We start from the raw sequence: 12583 nt of genomic DNA on the forward strand, positions 1-12583 counted from the left end.
AGAATGATCAGAGAAACAAAGAATAGAGGTTAATTTTTTAAACTGTTGAATTTACATACAGTGTCAATCAATGCATACGTTTTAGTCTGGTTGGTTTGTTGGTTTACACCCAAATGACTTATATAAAATAAACATCTGTTATATTATATTCTGGTTCTTCTTATACCTTTGAGTTGAGCCACCACCCCTGAAATTTCTGTGCATATCACAACTGTCCATTCTGGTTGTTTACGGGACATCTGCTGACTTCTTAGTCATCTCTTAGCCATCTTTCAGTACATTTTGTTGTTCACTTCACCTTTATCTGGTTTCTGACATTTGTTAACCCTTTATGCTATTTCTTTAAGATTAACTATATGTTACATTAAAATTATTCTTCCACAATTTCTATCAAGGATAAAATGCTGCTGGTATGTGTGTGTGTATGTGTGTGACCTGACTTATTAAATAGGTTCTAAATGTGAAGGTGCATATTTGTTGTGGACATTGTTTAAATGCTTTCCATCAGCTGTTAGGTGATTGAAGTAAGGGTGATACAGTGGCGCATTGGTTGGCACTGTTGCTCATCAACAGGAAATTAAGGTTCAAACTTATATAATCTCTGCATGGAGCAAAGTAAATGTAAGCAATGAAGAGGAAAAGAGTGTGTAAATGCTTTAAATAGTATGGGCTAAATAGTAATAATAAGACTTGAGTAAGTATAATGTGTTAAAGACAGTTTAAGTAAGTTTGAGTATGTTGTACTATGTGAAAGAGATCTCTGTGACTGAAATGCATTTGAAAGAATTTAAATGAGTATGGCAATATGTTTGGTTAAAAACATTTTGTGAAAATATGTGGTGTTGTTTGAAATGATGAGGCAATATATAAAGGTGTGCATAAATATATATGTTTTGAATTTAAACTTGAAAATAAATATGATTAGGTCCAATGAAATGTTTCCAGATTTAGTATACATGTGTGTGCCTTTTTCCGTTTGAGTACTGGCCATACTCAAATGGAATAAAGTTCATTTAGTAATTTTAAATTAAATTAAAAAAAAGAATACATATTCTCTTGGATAGCAAGAAAGCTGGCGAAGAGCACTGGCTTCCAGTCTAGGTAGTGTTCTATACTAAGATATGCTGTGCACAAGGGGGTTAACTAACAAAAAGGGTAGACTCTGCTTTTCTACATATCAACACTCTGGAGAAGCTGCAAGAAGCATCTTGGATGATATCAATGACAAAGTGTGCATAAATAGGTTGCCTAAACAGGAAGTTACGGGTAAAAGAAATCAATATTATTAAGCATAGCTAAATTTTATATATGTATCAAAATATTTTCTTTAGAACACTGTATCCAATGGTATTATTCACTAACTACCCTGAGAGCATTTTTAATAAAAACTAGATTTTAAATTATAAGGCATTTGATACAATAAGAGATGTTGATTTCTTTTCCCACCACTCCTTGTTCACAAGTAATTTGAATATCTTAAATGTGAAGTAGAATGTTGATGTTTGACTACATAGCTGATAATAAGGTTTAGTTTTATTTTCTATAAATGATGCTCTAATGAAACATGCTGGACACTTATTAAACTCTGAAGCCATAGGTAGAAATGTAAGTGTCAATTAAATTGGTAAAATATTAGCTTAAAGAAGAATGGCTGGGATATGAATAGAGAAATTGTTTAGCTTTAGGATTATACAAGTTGAGGTAATAATAATATTTTTGGAAGATAATGATATCTTTTGAAAATAACCTGTTAGCCTTAGATGAAGTGAAATGTGAATTTCTTTTCTAAATTTAAATTCCAAGACTGCACATATTTGAACAATATTCTGTAATTAGAGCAATTGGGAAAGGTAATGTGGAACTTAACAGATCTCATTTCTAATGATAATTACGAATTTATCAGTCCGGAATGTGGAATCTACTTGCTATACTGACAGAGAGATGTTCTCTGGAGGGCACTGATGTTATGTTATGCAGTACACAGTCCATCTGTTATTCTATGAAAAGGGGAAACAAAAAGTGCCTACCCAGATTCCAGGTCAAGGTGAGGGTTTAAGTCATTTCCAGACCTCCACAGAACATGTTTTTAAACTAATAACCTCCACACCACTCTACTTACTTTGTTTTGTTTGCCACTCATGCATGTCTTATAACATTTGGCTCTTATGAACTTGTAATATTAATGGGATTGTTAAAGGGTTCTTACTGACTGATACCCTCCTGCTCTATATTCCCTCTAAGGGGGAAATGGATGATATCTACTTTGCAAAGTTATTTGTATAACAGCAAATGTTATGTGCCAATAGTTTGAATATTTTGAGACAACTGAATGTTTTCACTTGGTATATATTTTATATATATATATATGTGATGGATGGCCGGGACCCATGCCTGGCCGGGACACCCCTGCAGCATATGTTCCAGGGGAGCAAGCATGGGAAAGATAATATCTCCTCCTGGACGCCAGATGGCAGCCTCCCTGGGTTACAGCGGTGCCTCGGACTCCCGCAGGGCTTCATGGGAGTTGGAGTTTGGTGCAGCCCTGTTGGGTTCCGCAGGCGCCACCAGGGGGTGCTGCAGCAGGAGCTGCTGGCCCCTTTTGGGCACTGGTTTCGCCACACCCAGATGTGCAGCCGGATGTTGGCAATCAAGCACCTGGAGCACTTCCGGGTCCCAATAAAAGGAGTCAGCGACCACCACTCGGGGCCAGAGTCGGGTGGAAGAGGACAAGGTTGCCTGGGAGGAGTGGTGGGGAAAAGAAAGAGTGTTTTGGTGTGTTTGTTGTTGCTTTGGGACTGTGGGGATTATGGGGAAGACGTGCCCAACACGTGAAGAGAAATAAAAAGTCTTTGGTTTTTATATGTGCCTCCTGTGTCGGGTCAGGCGCCTATATAGCACCTTATTGTAACAATATATATATATATATATATACAGTGGAACCTCGGTTCACGAACGTCTCAGAACACATACAAATCGGTTTACGACCAAAAAGTTCACCAAACGTTTGCATCTGTTCACGACCACACACTTGGTATACGAACAAGCCAGTTTCCCTTTCGGTTTGTACGTGTTCAGTCTCTCCCTGTGCATTTCCTGTGCAGCGAGCAAGAGAGAGAGCGTGACATACGCGAGAGAGAGAGACACACACACACACAGGCGTGAGAGAGACACACACACACACAGGCAGCGCGAGAGAGAGACACACACACACAGGCAGCGCGAGAGAGAGAGCTGGACTCATAAGGTAGGAAGGCAGTTAAAAAATGCACTGGGCTTGTTTTTGTTTTCACTTCTGTTTACAGCGATCGGTTCGTAGTGTGCATTGTTGCAATGTTACTTTTCTTGGTGGTTTATTAAATTACGGATTTTTTCAAATGTTAATTTTTTTTCCTGTGCTTAAAACTCTTAAAAAAAAAAAAGTGTTTTTAGCCAGCGGTTGGTAGCGGTATAGCGCAAACTATTGCAGTGTTAGTTTTCTCTGTTGTTCAAGGTTTTCTCAGTGTTATTCAATGTTTTTACATTTAGTTTACTATTACGCTGTGCATTCTATGATTTAATTAACTATATTTGTGGTTAAAAACTTAAAAAAAAAAATATATTTACATAAAGTTCATATGGTCTGGAACAGATTAATTGTATTTACATACAATCCTATGGGGGAAATTACTTCGGTTCACGACCAAATCGGGTTACGACCAGAGTTTTGGAACAAATTATGGTCGTGAACCGAGGTTCCACTGTATATATACAGTATATATATATATATATATATATATATATATATATATATATATATATATATATATATAAAGACTGAGTTTATTTTATATTGTGATGATTTACTTTTATGATGAATATGCTTTTAATTGAGTTGGAGTCCACAACAATCGCCAAAACTAGATAAACTATACCGGAATTTTTTTTTTTGAGGGATGACCACAATGAGTGGAAACTTCTGCATTGTGCTTACCAGTTGCAGAATTCATTTTTGACCATTACAAACAAATGGCTTAAGAGACAGAGACTGGATAAAATGACCATCTGCTTTACCTCTAGTATTATTTTTGATAAGAGGTACCCCCAACAAAACAGGCCTAACACCTCATGAGACACTATTTTTAGGATCTATAAGTAACTTTTAAAAATTACAGATGAAGTATTGCACTGCTGAATAATATGGAACAAAACTTTTAAGACCTTACACCTGCAGGTAAATGCTGTTTTCCTAGCATGTTGTTTATGACAGAACTTGAATTTGAACCTGGAGACTGAGCTGTGCTAAAGGTCTGCAGACAAACAAATCATCCGGCTACCAAGGAGAAACAAGCCATACCAGAGGGGGGGATCAATTCAGCGGGTTGGAAAATGGGTGGATGGATGGATGTAATTTGGACTGTTAATCAGGATTTAACACATGATTATTAGCACTTGCAGCATTACCAGTTAAAAGTCAGTCCAATTTAAGCTTTCTTGGTTATTGATTTTAATAACAGAATGGAAAATATAACAGAATGGATAATACAGAGTTAACATAAAGGGACAGTTTAAGATATAGTTTAAACTAGAAGACTTGAAACAAGCAAAAAGTCCCATTTGTTTGACTATTGTTTTTCATGAAGAATGTGAATTTTATTGTGTAATAGTAAATGATTCAGAAGGTGGAACAAATGTGAAAATTAATGTATTAGGAATTTTGCATTAGGATTAGATACAACATTAGGACACACATTGCATGATATTGGGTGTTAGAATTAAACATGCTTAATTAGATACAGGGTATAGTGTAAACCTTTAAAGTTTGTAGAACATAGTATGAGGGAAATTAAGTTTGTGGGATATTGCTAACAGTGATTTTTAGGAACTAGGGTAATTAGGGTCATATAGACAAAGAGTTGGTGGCAATACAGGAAAATAATATATTATGGCTTTTTGGGCCTATGTAATATAGAAGATAGCAAAACAAAGTACTAATTCAGCACAACAGAGATGGAGTGTCTTATGCATGGAGTGGTGAGTGTGCAGTTTGTGAAATTGGAAAGACAAGATACAAACCAAGGATTCCAGCAGGTGACAGAAAACTTCAACATCAAGAAGAAGCTTGGGTACAACCCTTGCAATTTAAATGTGACCTTGACATGAGTCAGTGGCTTACATTAATGAGAGTAGTGCTGACATCTTCTGAAGGGAGGGTTGACACCTACTTTCAGCAAGATAGTTGTTTTTAAAGGTGATCATCTAATTTAAGACACAGCTGGATGCAATTAGGGGCAACTTTGTGGATGAGAGCATGAGGATGTGAGCATTGTTGTTTATGTGAGGACTCTATCTCTGGTTATTGGTGTATACATCATTAGCAACATAAACTAGACACATTTTGAAAACTTTGAAGTTTTCAGGTAAATACTTGTGCTGTCTGTTTCGCCACTAACAATAATAAATGATCTGACCATTGATGAAAAATATAGGACTAGGTATACTTCTGTGAACTAAGATAGCTAATGTTTGTTGGATAAGAAGGAAATCAAATAGTTGTTGACAATGTTTTATCATCATACTTGGAAATTATGAGGTTATGGGACACAAATCTGAGATTTATAGGGGAAAGCATGTAATGCCAGTATACTCTGAAGAAAAATGACTTTGATATATGTTATGTTTTGACTTGATTTTCTATGTTCACTATTGTTGATTTTATTAGCTATTTTTGATTTATGTGATTTATCTTAATTAAAGATTTGCAGTGATTTCTGTTATTCACCAAATTCAGCTAGCCAGGGATCTTTTACTTCTTTTTAGTCTATAAGGGGGCACATATTAGTATACACATGTTTTATACGGATTGGGAATAGAGTTACAATAGGAAACTAGTCCTTATAGTTCTAGTGGGACTTTAAGAAGTCCCAAAGGGGGTAATGTGGAAGAATAATTTTAGAGTAAAATAACATTCATCTTAAAGAAATAGCATAAAGAGTTTATAAATGTCAGAAACCAGATAAAGGTCAAGTGAACAACAAAATGTACTGAAACATAACTAAGAAGTCAGCAGATGTCCTGTAAGCAACCAGAATGGACAGTTGTTATATGCACAGAAATTCTGATCTCAACCTGTTAAAAAACTACACATTTTGTCTGCCTACTTTGTACATTCTGTCTGTCATTTTTTTCTCAGTTTCTGCAGGATACCTTCATCTCACAAGGCGCTCATAGCAATAATGTTATCAGACATTGGTGGGCTACAGCCTGTTCCTGCAACACAGGGTGTAGGGCAGGATATTTAGAAAAAAAAATCAAGCTAATAACAGACACCATCAGGCCTAGCTGACTTCAGGGATCTTTGGACACTCTTAACCTCAGAAAACTTGCCTCCTCTCAAACATCATGAGCCTAGGAAATTTGTCCTGCAACTAAAACATTCTGAAAGAACAGACAGGGTGTGAAGGAACAAGTGATATGTTCAAAAAGAAAGCAGCTCTAGTGGTACAGAATCAGAAGATAATGAATTAAACAATTCTAGCTTTAAGGTAAGTTCCTCATATAATCAGTTAAGGAATGTAGAACTTAAAAAAATAACCAATGCAGCTTATTTAACTTGTCTTAATCAATATTAAAAATGAATGTATTTCAAATGAGCTCCACCATATATAAATATACTACATATACTTTATATGGGTGATATGATAAATCTTGATGAATAATTCAATTAAAAGTTTGGTTTGAAATGTTTAACTTTACTGAATAACATTGTGTTGATACATTCTTCCTCACCAAGGTATGTTAAACTTAATACAAAGTCTTCTTTGCATCGCAGTTGCAGGCTTAGATTCATTGTATACCGAAAAGGCAAAAAAATAATGAGGGTCCAACCAATTGCATATGACCACTGAAACTCCACTTGGTATAAAAAACTACAATGGCACTATACATACCCTCATTCTACTAACTCACCCCTCACAAAACCACTAACTCTTGTAATGTCCTTGAGTTGCACCTGCTATCTTCATTTCAATATTTCAAACTTGTGCCATGGTCCCATCACTTAACAAGCTTGTCTGTCATTTCCTCATCTCTCCCCCTTTCTTATACTAGTCCTTGCTGTCAGTCTTCTCAGTTCGATTGTTTCATTGTTTTTGAGATAAAAGGTGGGAATTGTTATTATATTTTAGTGCCTCAAAAACGTAAACTATCTGTGCTGTGTCAACAGCACTGTTTCACTGCTGCAAATAATGCAATAAATACTGGGCAGCTTATCACTTGATACAGAATTTCTGCTTGGACAAACTTGGTTAATTTTACCACACAATTGTGAGGCAACTCATCACAGACATGTCCATGAGACATAGTTTAAGAAACACTGCTCTCAATGAAAAAGGCTGACTGCATCATGCATGCATTTTTGCACTCCTGTGGCACGCTACTGAATCGACTTGTTTGTGCTTGTGAATTGAGTCCCATGACTCAATAAAAAGGTCTTTCAGAGAGAACAAAAAATTCATGTGACTGTAAAATGTAACACATCGCCATGTAGAAATGTAATGAAGTAGAAAGTTGAGATGTTTGCTGTAAAATGTAGTAGAGTAAAAGTCAAAAGTAAAGTACAGATACATGAAAAACTTACAGTAACAAAGTAATTGTACTTCATTTCTTTCCACTCTTGATTTTAATAAAAAATAGAAAATGTTACAAAAGCATAGATTAAGACTTGTTGTGTATTTGCACACTGATTAGACATTATTGTGCAGTGTTTTGATTTATGAATCTCTAGTAATAAGTAACACTAAACATAGAGTACATTTTAAAATTTAATATTGTGAGAATATTGTATCATGAAGGCTGAATCAAAAAATGAATCATATCGTGGGCAAAATGTATTCTCTCATGCCTATTACTGTAATTACTGTAATGTTTCATTTGAAATACATTTGATTTATACTAGGTACTCAGAGTTATTACCATCTCAGGACAGAGTGTTTTGTTTTCTGATTGAAAACTGATAAAGCACGCAGTAAATTAGTTAATAATCAACATGTCATTATAACTTGAGGTTGAAATAGTTTTGTACAAACACATGCTCTGTTTCCGTTGTATTTGTCCCAAGAAACCCTTGTAGTTGCAGGTTTTAATACCAAGTAGTTTCAAAATTCTCTGAGTTATTTTACTGCTTATGGATTTTCTGCTGTTTAATTTGATGGACTTTGTTCTTTATTTATTCAGCATTTAGAAAAGGGCAGTAATGGAGCAGTGGCAGATAATACGGCTGTCATTTTGGGGCACAATCGCACAGCCAAGTACAAACGAATGTATACAATTATATGTATATGTTAATGTATACATAAAAGAAACCTATGCATAAAATATGTGTTTAATTTTCATCTAGTTGTTTACTACAGACATTTTGAAGCATTGTTATCTGTTAACGATATATTATTTACTCTATACAACTCCATGTACCTCACTGCCAGATAAAGAGACTTGAGCTCTGAGAATTTTGCGACAGAATCAGCTCTTTCGGGGGGGGGGGGGATGAGATAGCAGGCTGCTTGCTGCTTGTGCTGATCGACACATTTGCAAAACAAAAGATGCTGATGGAGAGGTGCAAAGGAATTTAAGGTGGCCCGGGATTATGATTTTTTTTGTAGGCTTCCGGTATTCTAGTTTTAAGACATTAAGTCATTTAAAAAGGATTAGTTGCACAAGCAAGAAAAATAATTTTATGGACAGGCACCCACTCCAGGGTTGGTTATGCCTTATACTGAAAATTGAAAGTATAGGCTTTGGCCCTCTGCTACTCTGATTTGGAGTAGCGGGTATGAGAATGTTATGTGAGGCTATTATTTGGTTATCATTTTCTGTTAACATGATGACACATTCAGCGATGAAAAACTAACCTATTAAAGTTTTCCTGCACCAGATTCTCATTCATATAATGAAATTCTTGTTCAAGAAACTTCATCAGTGGTCCAACAGCCTGCAAAGAAAATGAGAAAAAGAAAAACAGACAGGTATGTTTTTGTCTTTTGAGATTGCTATATTTAACAATGATATCTTTTTCTTCTGACTCTTCTATAATTTAAGCTTCAATTTCCTTCATCCCTCATATATTGGAATAATTATAATTAGATAAAAAAGTTATACTTTAGATATTTACAGGTAATGTAAAATACACTACTTCAGTGGTTCTCAAACTTTTTCTTTCATGGTGTATATATACACACACGTGTATACACAGTACACCCTTGAAATTCATGGGGGTTACGTTCCTAGAGCATCTGCAAATTGTGAAAAAAAAAATTATGGACGTGGTTACAAAATGCCTATTTTTATAGTTTAAGCCCTAAATATGCCCCCAAAACACTTTAATTTCATTTTAACCTCAGCTTAATACATTACCTAAAAAAAAGAATGTAAAGGTAAACCCATATACTGTACAGTACTGTACTGATATGTCACCCGCAGTGCTAGAATGTAAAATTCCGATGTTACCAATATATGTACTGTAATTCATGCAAGCGCATTTTCATTGCCAGAAGCCTTAGAAGGTGCAGGACGTTTCCATGGCATCTTGGGGCTTTAACCCTTAAACTGACACATACTTGGGGGATAATGCATCCCTAGACGCCAAATACTTTTTTGCTGCACTTTTTAAGTAAACGTCACAATTTACAAATAAAAGCTGAAATTTTAATGGAACACATTTTTTTTCATGCAAAGAGCATCGCAATTACTGCAACACTGATCATTTTACACTCTGCTAATGCACTGTAAAAACTATATAAAAACTACTGGAACAATATGTACAAGGTGCAACTGACGCCATTGATTAAATTCAGTAAATCACCGAGCCAACTGCGCTTGAACTGGCTGCATCCAAGCACACAGAGGACAACGCTGACACTGGTAAGCTAGTCTAGTGCAGCGGCTCAATCCCAGAGACAGTGAGGCTGCAATGTTGCAAGGGCTGGCAGTGGTCATGAGCTGGCTGCTCAACGAATGTACGGCACTGACTGATTAGCTCCGGCGTGCTGGTAAATTGCACTGTGAACCAACAATAGCCAGTTACGGCTTTCAATGAATGTATGTCACCAAATATACTCTGCTCCTACGTGCTGGCAAATGGCACTGGGAAACAACTATAGCTGGTTGCGGCGGTTTAAGGATTAAGAAGAACACAATGGAAAACGCGAGAACACTCAGCTGGAGATGTGTCATAGGGCAGCAGTCAATTGGCAGCAAAGAGAAATTAATAACGCTGTAGCGATCCGGTGCCGCTAAGATTCACACCATCGAGAAGACAGTGATTTATTTATTTTTATGGTGGAGATTCCAGGGACACACCCAGCCTTCACCTGACCCGCATGCACTCACAAACAGAGACAAAAACAAAGCAAACCGGTAATCAAACAGCAAATAAAGAATGTAATGAAAACAAATGAAAACGATACCAACCTTGTTCCCCTTACGGCGATTATACAGTAAATACAACAAATCACCAACAAAACACACACAGTAAAGTCCATGAAAAACAGCAACAGATGAAATGTAATGATAAAAATAGATAGTCCAGAGATCCTCATGTTGAATGGGAATGTAAAGATAGTCCTACCGGTAGTTCCTGAATGGGTGAAGACCGGTGGATGGGTTCAGGTGCACTCCTTTCTTCGCAGGATAGCAATGAATCCACTTACAGTCCTCATGTATACAGGCAGACGGCAGACAATCCAGACCCGAACCATGAAATGATCCAGAAGACCAATCGGAGCCACTGCAGGGACTGCTGGGAGTTACAGTTTCAAATTCTAGTAGAGTACACTCTTGGATTGGCTACTTTCACCATCCCAAGCCTCGTTTTCCTCTACAGTTGCTTCCTGTTCTCTCTACAGTGCAGTATTGCCATGAAAAAAGCCATAAAAAATTGCGGAGGATATTTGTGGTTTCCACTAACAATTATTAGTTAGGTTCTAAGGAAAAACCTGCAAACGACTGAGTCCACGAACCCTGAACCGCATTCTCGTGGGGGTCTACTGTATACTTGTCAAAGGCTTGTCAACTTGTAATTCCACCCCGAGCTAAGGACCTTTTGCTGTATCCAAAGGGTGCCATCTTTTGCCTTTATGCCTGGTGCAGCAGCGTTGGTGTTACAAGTGAGTGGTCGTTTCTTGCAGGGATGTCTTCTGTTCTCTTCCTCCAATGTAGAACCCTCATCCTCACCTGAGTTCACCTCTGTTATAGCACATCTTTATTTGCAAACAGCAGTGTCAGATCTGGGGGATTGTGAACGTGACTGAGAGAATAAAAATTAAAAAAAAAACGCTGACCTTTACAAGTACCATAAATTTACACCAGCTGTTACCTGTTACAGACTCAAATCAAATGTATGTTTTTATTCTATACTAGAAACAATAAGAACAGTTCACTACCACTTGATTATCAATCAGCAGTTCTTACTGCTGCACCACCCAAGCGGTCATGTCAACCTCATACCCTAACCCGATTTCTTTTTCTTCGGTTATATTCCTGAATAAAAAGCACACTTGTTTTGTTATACTTGTACCTGTTGTGAAAGTGTTTATTTGATATTTGGACTTCAGTCTTCACACATTATACATGTCAAAATGTTGTCATTAGTACTATAACATGAAAAACTTTCTGTTTTAGGTACGTATTCAACATTTCCTGTCATCCTACATTTAACCCACATCGTTGTAGACATGGAACACACATGAAATGCGTGTGTTCCAAATAACAATACATTATTTACCCTATGCAACTCCAGGCACCTCACACCTAGATAAACACACTTGAACTCTGAGAATCTTCTTTGCGACTTGAGCTGCATCAGTGGGAGTATGGGATAGCAGGCTGGTTGTTGCTTGTGCTGATCATCACATTTGCAAAACAAAAGACGCTAAAGGAGAGGTTCGAAGGATTACAAGTTTTTTTTGTAGGCTTCAGGGATTCTAGTGTTAAGTATTGCTGTGTTTTTGTGCATAACAGCCACTTTGCAGATGAAAATGCCTTGTTTATGAGAGAGGTCAGCAGTGGCATAGCTAGAGTTCGTGCTGCTCGGGGCAGGGCGATGCTTCAATTTGCCGCCCTCCAACATATCTGAATATGTTAACCTATTTAAATAGAAAATTTGAATAATGTATAGAGAAAAATTAAGATAAATTTTGCATTCATATATAGAGAAACAGCAATCATTTTCACATATAATAATTTATAAGCATCAACTAAACAAGAATATAGTATAGACGCACTGATAAACCGTGTTCTAATTATTAGTTTAATATAATTACGTTGCGAAAGCCAGAACCAGTGTAGTGTACAAGTGATAGGTGGGGATGTTTTCTGTGCAGAGCAAGAACGCATTCGGATTGATAACGAAACAAAATTATAAATTGTAAATTAGTTCTTTATCTTCATAGAAATTATTATCGGTGTAATGTTTATGTTTATTTTTGTTATTGCCTCATAAATTTCAACTGCTGTGTCTGATGCCATCACAGAAGGACAGTCTGAAAATTATTTTTGAAGCCTACTGCTTACATACGATTTGTAATTGTGTCTTTTGGCCAATAATGCCACC

The 12583-nt window shown here is 36.5% G+C and overlaps 1 protein-coding gene across 3 annotated transcripts in view; it reads right to left on the reverse strand.

Annotated features, from left to right (window-relative positions):
- Positions 1-12583, reverse strand: part of unc13d (unc-13 homolog D (C. elegans)) — a 407222-nt gene that overhangs the window by 82405 nt on the left and 312234 nt on the right. For all 3 annotated transcript variants that reach the window (XM_051936229.1, XM_051936228.1, XM_051936230.1), the window contains one exon: positions 8886-8965. In XM_051936229.1, coding sequence (XP_051792189.1) covers positions 8886-8965 — 80 coding nt within the window. The remainder of the gene's footprint in view (positions 1-8885; positions 8966-12583) is intronic.

This window comes from Erpetoichthys calabaricus, chromosome 14, assembly GCF_900747795.2.
Source record: "Erpetoichthys calabaricus chromosome 14, fErpCal1.3, whole genome shotgun sequence".
Lineage (NCBI taxonomy): Eukaryota > Metazoa > Chordata > Cladistia > Polypteriformes > Polypteridae > Erpetoichthys > Erpetoichthys calabaricus.